Here is an 18,614-nt window from a genome sequence, read left to right as displayed (position 1 = left end):
TACTTTGGGTTAGGGAAATTTTATTTGGTAAGAAAGCTTTGTTTTATTGAAGTTTTTATTTAGTTGGAATAGATTCCTTAGTGGAATAAATTTGATGAAGGGTAGATGTTTGCTGTGAGATTATCAGGCTGGTGCAGCATAATTTATTAACTTGACGCTTCAAAATATATGGATCATGTGCAAAGGGGCTGAAACTAGTCATTTTTGTACTTGATTATTTTGACAGTAATATAGAGGTTTCATTTGAAGGTATTGATCGAATGCTTACCAGAAATTATTGTATAACATTAATTGTGTTCAAAAGCATTGAAGTCTCATGAGTAAGAAAAACAACATATAAGGATAAAATAACTTTTCATCTATGGTTCTGTAGTGATCAACCAAATATGTGTTGAAATATTCTCCCCAATGTTAAAGATTTATTGCCTATGAAGTTCTGCAATTTATCTTGAAGTGCAAGGGTTCCGGCTGTGTAGAAACTAGAAATTAACAAATGTACATATGGTGTGGGTATGCTTTGAAGGACTATGAAATGACTCCAGTGAAAAATGCAAACTTATCAGGATTGAATATTATAGATTTCAGAGTTTTAAAACAATTAGAACAGTCATTATCAGGGATAATGAAGAAATTCTAAAGTGCTCAGTACTTTAGTCCACATTTTCAGGACATGGAAAGATCAATTTGTTTTGCATATACTCCACAATCACCTGATGAAGGAGCGATACTCCAAAAGCTAGTGTGCTTCCAATTAAACCTGTTGGACTATAACCTGGTGTTGTGTGATTTTTAACTTTGTACACCCCAGTCCAACACCGGCATCTCCAAATCATGCATATAATCAGTAATGGTAGATTAAGGTTGTTCATTTTGCTGACATATTTGTAGAGCCATCTAACAACATTAAACCTTTTTATGTTATTTAAGCAATGTAGAATCAAGAAATGCATGAATATTGTTTTCTCTTGCCCTGACCAGACTTGAGTCCTTTTTATTTTTTTGCTCTTCTGTCTCTGATAGATTACAAGCATTATGGATTTGATCTTTGCTTCATGAGCCAGTAAAATCACCTGTATCTAAATTGCAAATGTGTCTATGCCAAGCAGCTGCCTATAAAATAGGGTGCAAAGCATTGCAGGATAGGTTTTCCCCGTTGTATTTTTCCAAGTGCATAGCTATTACAGAGTACTCTGGAAATGAATGCTCAATTTATGAAATACTTTGCAATTATTTGCATAGCTTCAACTCTTTTGAACACTCAGGTATGTAAGTATGAAATTACAATATTGGAGGAGATCATGAATTTATGTAGTGAAATATTTACAGACACTTTCTATTGCAGCATTATATTGAAAGAAAGTTAAGAATCTGTGCAACAGTGGCAAAATATCTTCTGTTTCCGGAGATTTTACATGACAAGTACCCAATGGGGAAGCTACTAAACCTGATGCAGGCCCTTCTGACAGAAATGTCAGAGGATTTGTTATTCTGGGAATGTCTCGCCTTGCAACTTGTCACAGCTAGTAAAGGAATTATTAACAGCTGAAGCCTGGCTGCATGTTGTGTTCTTATGTTTTCTCTGGAAAGCAATACATGGTGCATTTTAGCAATGCAAAATTTTAGTGCAATCAGAAGTAGGTTTTAATTTGTAAATTAGAGTGTCAGTAGCTTTGTTTTGCATTATTATGGAGATAATGGACCAACGAAGCCCACTCTGAAATCTATAATATTTATAGTAATCCTAACTTATTCTTTTCTTATCTGTAGCACATACATCTGATTGTCTATACTCATACATGAGAAGATAAGAGATACAGTAGCTTTTGACTGATAACAAGTAATATTTTACAGCTACTTTATGGGAAAAATATCTACTAAAATATTATTAATACCTACTGAGCTACTGAGTATGAAATGACTACTCAGCAGATTGTGTTTGTGGCAGCTATTGTTCGAACAATCCAAAACATGCTTATGTATTGCTGGGCTGTTACCAATATTGAAGTTTGAACTAGCATGCGGGAAGATGTGTAAGCTGGTGCTTAAAAAGACAGAAGAGAAAAAGATATTGGAAACACTTAACAGCAACTGATTTACGACTGCTACGAGGCACACTGGATGTAATGTTGCGCTGTCTAAGCTAGTGCTTGGTTGCAGTGACATTGTGAATAATATGATTGTGCCTCTTCTCACAGGCTGGCTGTGCTGCTATTGGGTCAGCAGAAACTGTGCTTCAGAGAGCCAGGAGAATGACTCCTCTCTGGAGATGGATCACTTACCGGCCCCTTGGATCCTCTTGCAGGAGCAATGAGGAATGCAGCTCAAAATACTGCAGGTAAATAAGAAAAACCTTGACAAAATAATGTAAGATTACCATGGCCAGTTTTTCACTTGTGGTCTAACTAGAAAGGGCTAATGAAGTTAATCAAATATAAATCATCATTAATCTTAATTGTGTTTCTGAACATTCCTAACATTTTTAAACTTGTGTGTGCTATTTATTTATCAAAGAAAATCCATTTCTGGAATCAACATATTGCAAAGAATCTGTTTAAATAAGAGGAATTGAAATTAGAGTCAACTCCAAAATCATGAATCATTCCCTTTATAGGCACCACATGCAAGAAACAGCAGTTTTTACTGCAGTCAAAATTCAGATAAATTGTATCTGTGTAATAAACCAAAAACAAAAGAGAGAAATGAAAGTTCAGATACCCAATAATTGTATAAGCACTTCCTGTTTATAATTAATGGTGATGGGGATTATGATAATTAAATGAATCTTAGTGCTTTAAATAAATAAGAAAACACCACATTGGATTATCATGTAAACATGTTATATTCTATCCTTTATGCTAATCCAAATATTATCTTGATCTTACAGAAAGAAGCGCTGCAGCTTGGCTGTCTATGAAGTCTAAAATTCAAACAAGATTTTTGTAAAGAATCACAAATATAGTATAAACTATTTTGTATTTATGTAAATTATTTATGCCCAATCTCGCTGTGTAAATTATTTGCCAACCAATGTATTCCTGTAAATATATTGTATACAATTGATTGTAAGTGAATTTTAATGTATTTTTTGTACAAACAACAAATTAAGCTTGAATAAAATGGAAAAATGTATTGTCTGAAAGTTATTCAAATTCCATGATATTTTGGAGTATGAAAACTGAAATAGATATGTCTTCTGTTTCCTTATGCCAGTGGGTTATGATTCGTGCAATACAATTGTATCTTTAATCTATTGGCATTTTTTCCTATTGTATGGGACCTCAACCTCTGCTGCCTTTGTGTGTAATCTGTGGTAGCTAATCCTCACACAACATGGAGCACGGCATCAGTTTGGAGCAGCTAGAAATGTGTAGAATTTCATTGCTCTAAGATTCAACTACTGAAAGAAAGAAGTTAAAAAGAAGTCTGTAACTTTGAATTACTGGGTGTGTCAAAATTGATGGGCATTTTCCATTCCTTGTTGCGGTGAAAATGAAAGGAGGTATGAGAGACCTAATTGAAATTTCTTCCACATTCAGTGAAAAAAAGTATAAAATACGTACAGAATTAGAAAACCGGAGCATATAAGAATTACGAACCCCCTGTTCTGAGTGCTCGGGTAAGATTATTGCTAGTTTGATTAGATCACTTACAGTGTGGAAACCTGGCCCTTCGGCCCAACAAGTCCACACCGACCCGCCACTCACCCAGACCCATTCCCCTACTCCTAACACTAGGGGCAATTTAGCATGGCCAATTCACCTAACCTGCACATTTTTGGAAACCAGACCACCCGGAGGAAATCCACGCAGACACAGGGAGAATGTGCAAACTCCACACAGTCAGTTGCCTGAGGCAGGAATTGAACCCAGGTCTCTGGCACTGTGAGGCAGCAGTGCTAACCATTGTGCCACCGTGCTGCCCTGAATTGCGTCCTGATTCTCACTAAAGGGAAGAACAGTGAGACTTCAGAAATTTTGAAAGCTTTGAAGACCCTAGATTGGTTCACATGACATAAATGACATCTGTTCAACAGTGAAGCTCAAGGGATTAGTATATGATTGTACTGAAATGTTTTAGCTATATTCTGAGAGGTTGAACAATTGAAGATGATATCATCTGAGCTTGGATTATCTTAAGCATTAGAGCTCCTGATGGGAGATTACACCCGCTGAGAAAAGTGAAATTTAGCATCAAGAAAGCTAATAACATGTGTAGAAGTTCTGAGGTTGTCAATCTTCAGCTACAGCACATTAATTGAGAGAGCAGTTACAGCTTTGCATCATGCTGAGACACATTCTAGGCCAAATGAGAAGAATGGACTGCAAAAGAAACAGAGATATTTGCAGCAGAGCCAGCAGTAAGCTCAATGACAGAGGATATAGCATCATAGAATCCCTACAGTATGGAAACAGGCCCTTCAGCCCAACAAGTCCACACTGACCCACTGAAGAGTAACCCACTCAGACCCATTCCCCTACCTTATTATCCTATATTTACCCTGACCAATGCACCTAACCCACACATTCTAAAACACCATGGGCATTTTAGCATGGCCAATTCACCCAACCTGCACGTCTTTGGATTGTGGGAGGAAACCAGAGCACCCAGAGGAAACTCATACAGATACTGGGAGAATGTGCAAACTGAGGCTGGAATTGAACCTGGCTCCCTGGTGCTGTGAGGCAGCAGTGCTAACCACTGAGTCACTGAGCCACCCATGGCACCTTGTGGGAAGAGATGTCTGCAGCTAGCACCTGGCTCCACTAAGCTCTCATGTAGGGATGATGATCCAACCCCAATCCTTCTTGTCATTCTAATCAATGGACTTACTGATATTAAATTGTGAAGGATTAACTACAAAGTTGTCAGCAGAAGTGGCATACACTTGAGTAACAAGGAGTAATTTATTAAATAATAGGAAGATGACAGCTTATATTATCTGGTTAATCATGATACAATTGATAAGACACTAAGTGTTACCAGGCTAAACTAAGATACATGGTTGTTAACAGCAGAGGTAAGACTAACAGACAGCAATAAACTTTAGAAGTGACTAGCTTTCTCCCAGAAAGAGTCACTTGTATCTATGGGCCATAAAAAGTTTCAAGGTTGACCCTTTCAGGCTAATTGCTCTATATAACAAAGAACACAATATAAATATTGTGGAGGACATCACTCAAAAGAAACAGAAGCAATAATAATCTGCCTTCCTATTTTTGCTATCAAACTGGATAATCTCACATTTATCCACATTATATTGCATCTGGCATGCATTCATCCACTCACTCAGTCCAAACAACACTGCCACATCTCTACGCAACACATTCTTCCACCCAGCTGTGAGCATGCAAATGTACAGCCTTCAAGAGCAGGATAGCAGCTAGGTGCCATAAAAGCAATACCCTTCTGTGGCCAATCATCCTTCGCTTCCATACAGCTGCAACTTTACCAGTGCCAGTGGAGTCACTGGGTATACCATTCAACCTACAGGCCAACTAGTGATTACCTACAATGTAGAAAGAGGCCCTTCAGCCCAACAAGTCCACACCAACCCACAGAAGAGTAATCCACCCAGATCCATTTCTCTCTGACTAATGCACCTAACACCATGGGTGATTTAGCTTGGCCAATTCACCTGCCCTATACATCTTTGGAATGTGGGAGGAAACCAGAGCACCCAGAGAAAACCCACAGAGACACGGGGAGAATGTGCAAACTCCACACAGACAGTCGCCCAAGGCTGGAATTGAATCTGGGACCCTGGTACTATGAGGCAGCAGTGCTAACCACTGAGCCACTGTGCCACCTAATACTCAAACTAATGACCAACAAAGGGCCTTCTATGCTGGCAGTGGTATTTTACCAGGGTTGGAGCAGGTATTCAGTCTGCCACGTTAAATGTGGTGAAGTTTTGGCTTGGGAGGTGTCTGCCTTAATTGCAACCATTTGTGTCTAACAGAGACATTCTCCCACTCTGTCTCAGGGTGTGAACCCTTCCTCTTTGACTCTGCATCCCAAAGATCTTGTCAATCTCTGCCTCATCCCTTTAGACTCCATGCCCATATATTCCAGCTTGGCCCACAGGCAAGACCCATGTTGCACTTCTCTGAGAGATAACAATATATACATAGACAAAGATACTTAGAACTCTATAAAACTCAATTAATTTATTAAGTACTTAGATGAATAACACTTGCTTTAAATTTCATTCATTGTCTTTGACTACCCTGAGTTCTGTAAATAACACCAGACATTAATACCCAGGAGAGTTGGCAGCAAGCAGGCTGGAACCCCTCTTGATATCTTCACCATGCCTCCTGACATAGGGGACCTCCTACAGAGTTATTCTTCGAAGTCCTGCCAAAAATCAAGGATTTTCCTGGGACGCTTTATACACAGGCCTCTATGCCAAATGTATATCTTATTTGAAATTATCTGTGCACGTGACCAATCCCGAATGTTCCGTCCTTATTTGGGAGAGTTACAGCAGTTACGATGAGCTCTTAGCAGACGTGAATGATTCAGTGCTAGCTCCACAGCCCATTGTAAAGTCTCTTATCAGTTCTTGTTATCGTCAGCCTTATCCAACACCTATTTTCATCTCACAGTCTGAATTCCACTGCTGCACAGTCCACTCCCCACTGGGCTGCCTGCACAAGACACCTGCTGTCAAGTAGAATCATAGAATCTCTACAGTATGGGAAGAGGCCATTTGGCCCATTGAGTCTGTGCCAACCCTCTGAAGAACATCCCATCCATACCCAGCTCTCCCACCCTCTCCCTGTAACCCCACATGCCTAACACACCTAGCCTAAACACTACAGGGTAATCACTACAGTAGTCAATCCACTTAATCTGCACATCTTCAGACTGTGGGAGGAAACCATCTCACCGGGCAGAAACCCACATAGTCACCAGAGGCTGGAACTGAACCCATGTTCCTGGTGCTCTGAGGCATCAGTGTTAACCACTGAGCCATTGTGTTGCGCCACTTGATTACTCAGATTCTCTCAGAGACAGAGGATGCTCATTGGCAGCCTACCAATGCCCCAGAGCTGATAGAAAGCTGTGGGGTGAACCAGCCAAATGGAGGCACAATCAGCCCCTGACATTTATACTGGAAGAACATTTATTCCATGCTCAGCAGAAGATTCAGCCTAGGAGGATAATTTGAAACTGGAATTTACTTATTGGTAGCATTCAAGTTCATGGGTAGATTTGGGCTTAGATTCAAGGTTAATCTTAGGCTTTGTCTCTACTTGGTTTAGTTCGCAGCAGAAACCTAACTGCAACATTTTATGGATAGAACTTATGTATTAAAGTAAAATTGAAAGACAGTATGTTGACTACGTGATCTCACTGCATGCCCATTGTCATTAACTCAAGGAGCTGGCCTGATCAAGTTACGATTATAGACCTTATCATTTTCGGCACTATCGCATGTGAAGAAAACTGCATTGTAAGGTTATTTTCACAGAGCAGGAACTGAACGAGAAATTGCATTTAGAAAGAACTTGTGCAACTATAAACTGAGCTGTGTACATAATGTAGGAAACGTGATTTACAACTTTATCAGGGTTGAAGAATGAAAATTATAAATGTTTCAGTCAATTAAAACAGTCAGGAGTTATAAAGAAACATAGAAAATAGTAGGCCATTCTGTCCATCAAGTCTGCTCTACCACTTAATACGATCATGGCTGATTGCTTATTTCAACACCAGACATTCACTCTGGCACCAGCCTCCTGAGGTATTTAGCGTCTAGAAATATATCTGTTTTTAAAATAGATTCAGAGATTTTACATGTTTTGATCAAATCCTCACATTTTAATTTTGTCAGTTTTATTTTTAGCCCTACATAATCCTAAGTGGTGGGGGGGGGGAGTTGGAGGGGGCTTGTCAATCTTTTAAAATATGTCAATGTTATCAAACAACCTGGGGTTTCTATCAGTTAACCTATCATGTACTTTGGTCATTTGAAGCTGCTAAGTGCTGTATACAGAAAATCTGAATCAGAGAGTTGGTACATGAGCAGAGATGACCATTCTGATTGTCTGTGCTGGATCTCCGAAGTGAGTAATTCACTTAGAGTCATTGAGTCATAGAGATGTACAGCACTCAAATAGACCTTTTGGTCCAACTTATCCATGGCAACCAGATATCCTAAATTAATCTAGACCCACTTGCCAACATTTGGTCCATATCCCTCTAAACCTTTTCTATTCATATAACCAACCAGATGTCTTTTAAATGTTGTCATTGTACCAATCTCCACAGCTTCCTCTAGCAGCTCATTCCATACACGTGCCACCATCTGCATGAAAAAGTTGCCCCTTCAGTCCCTTTTAAATCTTTACCCTCTCACCCTAAACCTATGCCCTCTAGTTCTGGACTCCCCCACCCTAGGGAAAACACCTTGTCTATTTACTCTATCCATGCCCCTCATGATTTTATATACCTCTATAAGGCCAGCCCTCAGCCTCCAATTCTGCAGGGAAAACAGCCCCAGCCTATTCAGCCTCTCCCTGTAGCTCAAACCCTCCAACCATGGCAACATCCTTGTAAATCTTTTCTGAACCCTTTCAAATTTCATAACATCCTTCCAATAGGAGGGAGACCAGAACTGCACACAATATTCCAAATGTGGCCTAACCAATGTCCTATACAGCTGCAACATGACCTCCCAACTCCTGTACTCAATGTTCTGACAAATAAAAGGAAGGCATACTTAATGGCCCTTGCTCCAGCTTCTCCCCATCACCTTGCAGTCTTCTGATTAGATAATAATCCAACCTACCTGGAATACCTTGATTGACAGCATATTCCAGAATTGTGTGCGAAACCTTTTCTCTATGTCTCCATTACTTCTTTGGTCAGTTACATGAAATCAATGTCTTCGTTCTTAACATTCTATTAGGAACAGTATCTCCCCATCCATTTGGAACCATATCATCAATAGCCATGGTAAGATGCCAGAAGACTGGAGGTTGGCTAATGTGGTGCCTTGATTTAAGAAAGGTGGTCAGGAAAAGCCAGGGAAATATAGACTGGTGAGCCTGATGTCAGTTGGGTCAAGTTGTTGGAGAGGATTCTGAGGGATAGGATTCATATGTATTTTGAAAGGCAAGGACTGATTAGGGATAGTCAACATAGCTTTGTGTGTGGGAAATTATGTCCCACTAACTTGATTGAGTTTTCTGAAGAAGTGATGAAGAGGATTGATGAAGGCAGAGCAGTGAACGTTCTCTCTATGGAATTCAGAAGACATTCAACAAAGTTCTGCATGGTAGTCTGGTAAACAAGGTTAGATCACATGGAATACAGAGAGAACTACTCATTTGGATACAAAATTGGTTTGCACATAGGAGACAGATGGTGGCGGTGGGGGGTTGTTTTTTGGACTGGAAGCCTGTGACCAGCAATGTGCCACAAGGATCAGTGCTGGGTCCACTGCTTATTGTCATTTATGTAAATGATATGGATGTGAACATAGGAGGTATGGTTAGTAAGTTTGAAAATGACACCAAAACTGGAGGTGTAGTGGACAGCAAAGGAGGTACCCTCAGAGTACAATGGGACCTTGATCAGATGGGCCAATGGGCTAAGGAGTGGCTGATGGAGTTTAATCTAGATAAATGTGAGGTGCCATTTTTTGGTCATGCAAATCAGGGAAGGACATATACTTAACAGTAAGGTTCTGGGAAGTGTGGCTAAACAAAGAGACCTTGAATGTGCAGGTTCATTGTTCCTTGAAAGTGGAGTTGCAGGTGGACAGTGTGGTGAAGAAGGCGTATGGTATACTTGCCTTTATTGTTCAGTGCATTCAGTATCAGAGTTGGGAGGTCATATTAAACTGTACAGGACAGGTGAGGCCACTTTTGGAATACAGCATTCAATTTTGATCTTCCTGCTCTAGGAAGGATGTTGTGAAATTTGAAAGGGTGTAGAAAAGATTTACAAGGATGTTGCCAGTGTTGGTGGGTTTGAGCTTTAGGCAGAGGTTGAGTAACCTGGGGCTATTTTCCCTGGAGCATTGGAGGCTGAAGGGTGACCTGATGGAAGTTTATACAGTCAGGAGGGTCATGGATAGGGTGAACAATTAAGGTCTATTCTCTATGATCGGAAAGTCCAAAACTAGAGGGCATAGGTTTAAGCTCAGATTGGAAAGATTTAAAAGGACTGGAGGGGCAATGTTTTCATGCAGGGGGTGATGCATGTATGGAATGAGCACAGGAGGCTGGTGGAGGCTGGTACAATAATAACATTTAAAAAGTATCTGGATTGGTAGAGGAATAGGAAAGGTTTAGAAGGATATGGGCCAAATGCTGGCAGATGGGACGATTTAAGATATCTGCATGGATGAGTTGGACCGAAGGATCTGTTTCAGTGCTATCCATCTCTATTTGTTTTACCCCTACCAAGTTTGCTCTCAATCTTTTCTTCTTCACTACCACATTTCCAACTTCTCCAATGTACACACATAATTGAAGTTGTTCATTCCTGGAACTGCTTCTACTGTTAATACTATAATAATACTGTTAATTCCTGTTAATAAAGCTTAGGAATATGCTTTATAAACTACTCTCTCAAGCTGCTCTGCCACCATCAAAGATCTTTGCATGGTTACACCAAGGTCTCTTAGCTCCTGCATCCTATTTAAGAGTTAAACCCTTTATTTTACATTGTCTCTCCATGTTCTACCTACAAAATGAAGCACTTCACACTTCTGTCCATTGAATTTCATCCGACAAATGAACATACTTTTCGGAATGAGGATTTAACATCAATATTAGGTCAGTGAGCCACAGAAATGCTAGCATTCTTTTTGTATATTTCCACAATAACTAACGCTCCAAAATGACTTCTCCCAAATGTGAGTTGGGATGACTTGACGTCAAGAAAGTAGTCATGTGCATACCTCTTCTCTCTTTGACGGTTTGAACTTAATGAAAATTGTCATAATGTAAAAAAGCAAAAAGTGAGAATGGAGTAATGGAGAAGTCAAAGATTTAAATTCAGCTCAACTTCTATTTAAGGTTGGTCAGAATTATTATTTTGCCGATTTTATACTAATATTATACTGATAAATCTTTTAGTATAACTCATACCATTGTCATACGAATATGAAGAAAACTTAATGTTAACAATATGGATCATAGAATTGTTATGGCACAGAAGAGACATATTTGGCTCAATATGCCTGTATCAGTTCTATGAGCAAGTGCTAATCTCCTTCAATTTCCTCATATTCCTGCACATCATTTCTATCCAATTATTCATCTCAAGCCCTCTCAAACAACTCGATTGAACCTGCTTTCACCACATTTCAAGGCCATGCCTTCCAAAGCCTAACTACTCACTGTGAGAAACTTTTTTTTTCTCTAACATCACCCTTGAGCTAAATCTTTAAAAGCTATTGGCACAAAACTCATTAGATCTGCTGCCACATTATTGGCGAATTAAAATTGGTAAGAGTCCAACAGTACATAGTCTGTTTGAAAGAAGAAGTTTAATCGTTTTTTAAAATTTAGTACATTAGCCCATATTTTCAAAATATGGACTGGTGATCGGGAAGGTTTGCATATGCATTGATGGCAATGTGAGATTGCACATTTTCAGAGCATACCTGTAGTGCAGTCTAACAACATTTAACCTTTATATTTTATTAAACAGTTGTAAATCCACAAGGAACCTGAGTATTTCTTTCCCTTCCCCCAACCATACTTTAGTCCTTGTTATCTTTTTTGCTGGTTCTGCCTCTGGTAGATTATGAATCTGAAGGAGTTGATCTTTGCTTCATGAGCCAGCAAAATCACCTGTAATAACGTCAAACATTTGGGCCAATGCCAAGTGGCTGCTCTATAAAATGCAAGGCATCACACGTTTTAGCTATGCAATATTTCTAAGTGCACAGCTATTACAGAATCCTCTGCAGAAATGAATGCTCAGATTTTGAACATCGTTCTTATTATTTGCATGGCTTCAACTCTTTTCGTCAATCAGGTACTTACACTCAAATCTTTTCTTGCATGCCATAATGTAATGAATTTATGAAATGTAATACATTATTTTCCATTATAATGCTTTATTAGTTGGCTACAAAGCTGTGCAACAGTGGCAAAACACGTGGTTATATCTGAGCTTTATTATGGTAAGACCCCTTTTGCCACTAACATTGGGAAAGGCACCAAACCTAATGCCAGTCCTTCAGATAGGAAGGATGGAACAAGTGGAGGGTGGCTCATTCTGGAGCTGCCTCTTCTTGTAACTTGTGGCAGCTGGTGAAGGGACTAACAGTTGAAGTCTGAGTAAAACTTCTCTTCCTGTTTCTTCTGGACAGCAATACACAGCATATTTAAGCAATCTAATACCAGTTTTAAGTGCCATCAGATGTAGGTTTTATTTTATAAAATACCGTAGGTTCAAATTGCTACTATGGAGATAGTAGACCACAAATCTCATTCTGTATTCAAAGCACTTGAGTTAATGACACTTTATACCTTTCTTGTCTGGGCCACACAGATCTGATTATGAGGTTTCATGCATAAAGGCTATCATTAGCCCTATATCCAGCTTCAGAGTAAAAATATATTTATTAACTCATTATTAAGATCTATTAAACTACTTAGTGGATGATTGCAGTGATATTATGAATAATGTGATTGTGCCTCTTCTCACAGGCTGACTGTGCTGCTATTGGGCCAGTAGAAACTGTGCTTCAGAGAGCCAGGAGAATGACTCCTCTCTGGAGATGGATCACTTACAGGCCCCTTGGATCCTCTTGCAGGAGCAATGAGGAATGCAGCTCAAAATACTGCAGGTAAATAAGAAAAACCTTGACAAAATAATGTAAGATTACCATGGCCAGTTTTTCAGTTGTGGCCTAACTAGAAAGGGCTCATGAAGTTAACCAAAAAAAAATTACTAATTAACATCCTGCACAATATGCTCCACAACATTATTTAAACTTTTTAAACTTGTGTGTGCTTTTGTTTTCTTTCCGAAGAAAACCCATCTTTGGGGTCAGCATATTGCAAACATTGTAATCTATTCAAACAGGAAATTAAAGCCTTCTCCAAAATTATGAATTTTACTGTTTATAGACACCAAATGCAGAACAAGTATGGTTTACATCACCATCAAAGTTGATACAATGTAAATGTGAATAAATCATAAAAAAGTAAATGCAAAAACAATTAATTGGGATGTCTTTCCATTTATAATTATGATAGATATTTTAACAACCACATGTTCCCTTAAAGTCCTTTACATAATTAAGAAAATGTCACATTGCTTTATTATTATGCTAATCCAAGTATTATCTTGTTTTTACAGAAAGAAGCGCTGTGCCTTGGCAGCCCATGAAGACTGACATTCAAACAAAGCTTTTGTACAGGATAACAGTCACAAGTTGTCAGAGATAGCCATGTAAATGAACTTTGACCAATGCACTTATGTAAATAGTTTATGCCCAATGTTTGTGTAAACGACTTTCTAACCAAAGTACTCTACTAAATGAATTGTGTACAGTGCTGATTTGCGAGCACATATTAATATATTTATATGTATTTATGACCAATTAAATTTGACTAAAACATATGAATATAAGAAAAGCAGTAAAATAAAGTACTTCAATTTTTATCACTTTAAAATCTAGTATTGGCAACACCATCATGCATTTATCCACCGTAACTGTTGTGCAATACTCTCACTTTGACTTGTTCCAGAGTTACATTTATACCTTTCTGACTCAGCTGGAACAAACAGTTAGAACCAGATACTTTATTTCAAAAACCAAGAGTAAGATTAGTCAAACATACACGTACATTCTCCTGGCATTGCATCCTCGTAGTGAAATAAATGTGAGATTAGTCAATGAATATTACTTCTCACCTGTACAGTGTCTGGTTGAACATGAATGGTTCAGTTAAGATGTGGATTTCCCAGAATAGAAATTATGAGAGAAAACCAGAATGGAGCCCTCTGAAGTGTAATGGGGTAATGCTTATTCAACCAACATTGCTTAAATTCAATTATGTTTTGCACAGAGCAAACTTAAATAAACACAGTCTATTTTAACTTACTTCAGTGGGTTATGTACTCACCCACGCCAGTTCTTTGGATTGCCTCCCATACACCACCTGTTAGAAGCTTCAATCTATTTTGAGCAGAAACATGCAATTGAGTTCTGATTCTGTAGTGAAACCATGTGAGTAGATAACATGGTCTGAAAATTAAAGGGTATCAATCTTGAACTGCTCAGGGAAACTTCAGTCGGACAAGGCAAGTCATTATGCTAATCCTCAAAGTGCACAGTACTATATCCGTTAAGTTATAAGAATTTGTTCTAGATCAGAATATGTAACATAACTGGTTGTATGATACTGTTTAGACTTAAAAAGAATCATTACTGTATTTTCAAAGTGTCTGTCAAATAATGAGTTCTTCCAAGTCAATGAGGCTTTCATCAATTTCACTCTTTGCTTTACATGAATGGGGGCCATAGGTCATTTGGTCAGGAGCAAGGCTGTTGGCACAATGACCATTGTGGCTTGTTTCTGGTGGCGTGAGTGCAGCAACATGCACCAATCTTATTTACACTGTTTCAGGCTTGTTGTTAAAATGAGAGTTAAGTTCAGTGATGCAATTGAGAAACCTCAGAAAGACATTCTTGGATATAGTGCAGTGGCTGAAACTGGAACCTATATAAAACCGAGCGTGCTTGAAGTAGGAGTTAGTGAACGGGCAGATGGAAAAGGCAGAATTTGAGTTTGGGAGGAGGAACTGGTGAGCATAGCGTGCCCCCGTGAACTGGATATTGGAGGATAATGAAACCTCAGAAAATGTAGAAAAGAGATTGTCTCTGAACGGAGAGGCCCACAATGGATGCAGGCAATTTCTCCATAAAGTGTTGCATGCCTGAAGGGTATATGCCTGACATTTGAAGGAATCTTTTGTCATTTCTCTATCAAACACAATCTTTCTTTTTTACTAAACAAAACACCGAAAGAACTGTGGATGCTGGAAATCAGAAACAAAAGCAGAAACTGCTGTAAAAATACTCATTAGGCCTGGCAGCATCTGTGTAGTGAAATTAGAGTTATTGTTTTGGGTTCAGTAACCCTTTTTCAGAAGTTTCTTTTCTAGCTGTTCCATCATCTGTTACCGCTATCAAGGGCTAGAAGTTTGCTGTTTCCCGAGGAAGGGACAGATATTGAAGGGGGCAGTGGGAGAGGGAGCGATGGCAGGTGGGTGCAGTAAAGTGGCACCAACGCCTTACATTGCCCCCTACAGCTGCAGTAATGTTACTAGCAGCAGGGGGCAGTGTTACATAGTGTACTCACCCATTGGACAAATGAGGAGCATTGGTTAATTCCTGATCAGACAGGCCCTTCCATGCTGGTGCTGGAACTTTCCACATGGGAGGTAGGAAGCATTCCGTTGACTATATGAAAACTAGCAGGCATTTGCAGTCCTGTTTTCTTATCAGAGTTACCCATCTTGAGGTTTTATCTCCTCCCTCTTCTTTGCGTTCCCACTGCCCCCTATACTTGACACCTGCAGCTACCACTACCCTCACAGTCTGCGTCCAGATGTGTCAATCTGATCCACGCAAGCGCCTGCAATCACCTCACAGATGGGGCTCTGTTGCTGACCAGTGCCACCCACCGTGAGACTGCTGGAAAGATAAAGTATTGTTCACCCAATTGATTTTTCCAAAATGGGGTCCCTCCCTAGTGGCTGACAAAAAGCAGGTTGAAGCCAACTAATGGCTAGACAGCATTAAAACTCCGCTTGGCAAGTCAGTCATCTGGTCACCTCCAGCTAAACTGATGAAACAAAGTTCATGTTGAAATCACTTGACAGTTGGTTTCACGTTTAATGATGGATTGAGACTTGGGCTAAGCTCATGCTTGGGCCAGGATAACTTGTTTTAACACTAACTTTACTTTATTGAAGTTTTTGTTTTGCGAAAATAACCTATATACTCAACAAAGGGCAGCTTAATTACACAGTAAAGAAACTGCATGATCATTTACTGCGCCTGTGTCATGAAATCTGCATGACTCGATCGTGCACATTAATCTTATCAGTTTAGACAATAGCATACTCGAAGAAACTGCACTGAGCAGGTATTGAATCAAAGACCTTTTTTGACAGAAGTGTACTCAAGTATAAAGCATATTGGGCAGACTGTAAAAAACCAAGGCAGTGTGCATAGTGATTTTAGCGAGGTCAGCCTGCTGACCTCATACAATGGGTTCGCTAATTGGGGTGGTTAATCTGGTCCAATCAAGGAGCCCTGATTGACAGATTTTTGAAACAGTGTCCCCTTTCACTGTTTGATCACACACGGCATTGCCCTTTGATGTGAAGGGCACTGCTTGTCACTGGCCACTTGGATGTTTCTTTTTCTTCCTGATGGTGGAAATTGAATAAAGATTCATTCACCTTGTGTCTTTCACTGTGTCTCACACCTGCACACACACAATATGGGTGTGGGGGGAAAAACAAGCACAGCCGCAGTTAGGCGGGAGTGTGGGGGTAATGAAAGAAAAAAAACAGGAACGTCAGAGGTTCTGCTCACTCTGGGAGCTGGCTCTGAGGGACTGGATCAGTCTCAAGTGCACTCCATATGTAAATAAATGGAGACTTGGTAACAGGATACCAGTCTTTAGGGAATTATTTCACACCCCATCAAGACCCCAGGATCTTATACATTTCAATCAAGTTGCCTCTTACAGTTCTGGACTCCAGGGGATCCAAGCCCAGTTGGTCCAATGTTCCCACAGAAAAAAAACCGTTCCATTCCAGAGAGTCACTGAAATGTGAGCATGTTTCATTCTCTTTGGTCAGAGTGAGTACATGACTCTTGGCAGAAGAAGCAGACTTGCTTGAGCCACAGAAATCTCCCTTTTATGAAGGAATTCACGTTATTTTGCTTGTTGGTTGCAAACAAAACCTGATAAAAACAATGACTGCAGATGCTGGAAACCAGATTCTGGATTAGTGGTGCTAGAAGAGCACAGCAGTTCAGGCAGCATCCGAGGAGCAGTAAAATTGACATTTCGGGCAAAAGCCTTTCATCAGGAATAAAGGCAGAGAGCCTGAAGGATGGAGAGATAAGCTAGAGGAGGGTGGGGGTGGGGAGAAAGTAGCATAGAGTACAATAGGTGAGTAGGGGAGGGGATGAAGGTGATAGGTCAGGGAGGAGGGTGGAGTGGACGGGTGGAAAAAAAGATAGGCAGGTAGGACAAGTCATGGGGACAGTGCTGAGCTGGAAGTTTGGAACTAGGGTGAGGTGGGGGAAGGGGAAATGAGGAAACTGGTGAAGTCCACATTGATGCCCTGCGGTTGAAGTGTTCCGAGGCGGAAGATGAGGCGTTCTTCCTCCAGGCGTCTGGTGGTGAGGGAGCGGCGGTGAAGGAGGCCCAGGACCTCCATGTCCTCGGCAGAGTGGGAGGGGGAGTTGAAATGTTGGGCCACAGGGTCGTGTGGTTGATTGGTGCGGGTGTCACGGAGATGTTCCCTAAAGTGCTCTGCCATGAGGCATCCAGTCTCCCCAATGTAGAGGAGACCGCATCAGGAGCAATGGATACAATAAATGATATTGGTGGATGTGCAGGTAAAACTTTGATGGATATGGAAGGCTCCTTTAGGGCCTTGGATGGAGGTGAGGGAAGAGGTGTGGGCGCAGGTTTTGCAATTCCTGTGGTGACAGGGAAAGGTGGCAGGATGGGAGGGTGGGTTGTAGGGGGCGTGGAACTGACCAGGTAGTCACGGAGGGAACGGTCTTTGTGGAAGGCGGAAAGGGGTGGGGAGGGAAATATATCCCTAGTGGTGGGGTCTTTTTGGAGGTGGTAGAAATGTCGGCGGATGATTTGGTTTATGCGAAGGTTGGTAGGGTGGAAGGTGAGTACCAGGGGTGTTCTGTCCTTGTTACAGTTGGAGGGGTGGGGTCTGAGGGCAGAGGTGTGGGATGTGGATGAGATGCGTTGGAGGCCATTTTTAACCACGTTGGAAGGGAAATTGCGTTCTCTAAAGAAGGAGGCCATCTGGTGTGTTCTGTGATGGAACTGGTCCTCCTGGGAGCAGATACGGTGGAAGTGGAGGAATTGGGAATATGGGATGGCATTTTTGCAAGAGGTGGTTGGGAAGAGGTGTAATCCAGATAGCTGTGGGAGTCGGTGGGTTTGTAAAAAATGTCAGTGTCAAGTCAGTCGTCATTAATGGAGATGGAGAGCTCCAGGAAGGGGAGGGAGGTGTTAGAGATGGTCCAGGTAAATTTAAGGTCAGGGTGGAATGTGTTGGTGAAGTTGATCAATTGCTCAACCTCCTCGCGGGAGCACGAGGTGGTGTCAATGCAGTCATCAATGTAGCAGAGGAAGAGGTGGGGAGTGGTGCCAATGTTTGGCCAACCCAGAGAAAAAAAGATTTTAAAAAAGTGCCCTCTTTCACTGTTTGATAACACAGCATTGCCCTTTGATGTGAAGGGCACTGCTTGTCACTGGCCACTTGGGCGTTTCTTTTTCTTCCTGGTGGTGGAAATTGAATAAAGATTCATACACCTTATGTCATTCACCGTGTCTCACACTGCACGCAGAAAAAAAATA

General features: G+C 40.6%; 2 protein-coding genes across 2 annotated transcripts; both read left to right on the top strand.

Moving 5' to 3' along the window:
- The first annotated feature begins 1,182 nt into the window (after nucleotides 1-1,182).
- On the top strand, nucleotides 1,183-3,099 carry LOC140491786 (liver-expressed antimicrobial peptide 2-like). Its single transcript, XM_072590189.1, has 3 exons — nucleotides 1,183-1,262; nucleotides 2,196-2,335; nucleotides 2,885-3,099. The coding sequence occupies exons 1-3, from the start codon at nucleotides 1,197-1,199 to the stop codon at nucleotides 2,919-2,921; spliced, it is 243 nt and encodes an 80-aa protein (XP_072446290.1). The 5' UTR covers nucleotides 1,183-1,196; the 3' UTR covers nucleotides 2,922-3,099.
- Nucleotides 3,100-11,919: 8,820 nt separating this feature from the next.
- On the top strand, nucleotides 11,920-13,624 carry LOC140491785 (liver-expressed antimicrobial peptide 2-like). Its single transcript, XM_072590187.1, has 3 exons — nucleotides 11,920-12,003; nucleotides 12,681-12,820; nucleotides 13,336-13,624. The coding sequence occupies exons 1-3, from the start codon at nucleotides 11,938-11,940 to the stop codon at nucleotides 13,370-13,372; spliced, it is 243 nt and encodes an 80-aa protein (XP_072446288.1). The 5' UTR covers nucleotides 11,920-11,937; the 3' UTR covers nucleotides 13,373-13,624.
- The last annotated feature ends 4,990 nt before the right edge of the window (nucleotides 13,625-18,614 follow it).

This window comes from Chiloscyllium punctatum, chromosome 20 (genome assembly GCF_047496795.1).
Source record: "Chiloscyllium punctatum isolate Juve2018m chromosome 20, sChiPun1.3, whole genome shotgun sequence".
Lineage (NCBI taxonomy): Eukaryota > Metazoa > Chordata > Chondrichthyes > Orectolobiformes > Hemiscylliidae > Chiloscyllium > Chiloscyllium punctatum.
Note: the sequence above shows the minus strand (reverse complement) of the source record. Positions and strands in the feature narration are given on the sequence as shown.

Coding starts and splice junctions, on each gene's coding strand:
- LOC140491786 (XM_072590189.1), top strand. CDS start 1,197: ATGAATGCTCAATTTATGAAATACTTTGCAATTATTTGCATAGCTTCA. Junction 1,263..2,195: donor CAACTCTTTTGAACACTCAG/GTATGTAAGTAT, acceptor CTCTTCTCACAG/GCTGGCTGTGCTGCTATTGG. Junction 2,336..2,884: donor TGCAGCTCAAAATACTGCAG/GTAAATAAGAAA, acceptor TTGATCTTACAG/AAAGAAGCGCTGCAGCTTGG.
- LOC140491785 (XM_072590187.1), top strand. CDS start 11,938: ATGAATGCTCAGATTTTGAACATCGTTCTTATTATTTGCATGGCTTCA. Junction 12,004..12,680: donor CAACTCTTTTCGTCAATCAG/GTACTTACACTC, acceptor CTCTTCTCACAG/GCTGACTGTGCTGCTATTGG. Junction 12,821..13,335: donor TGCAGCTCAAAATACTGCAG/GTAAATAAGAAA, acceptor TTGTTTTTACAG/AAAGAAGCGCTGTGCCTTGG.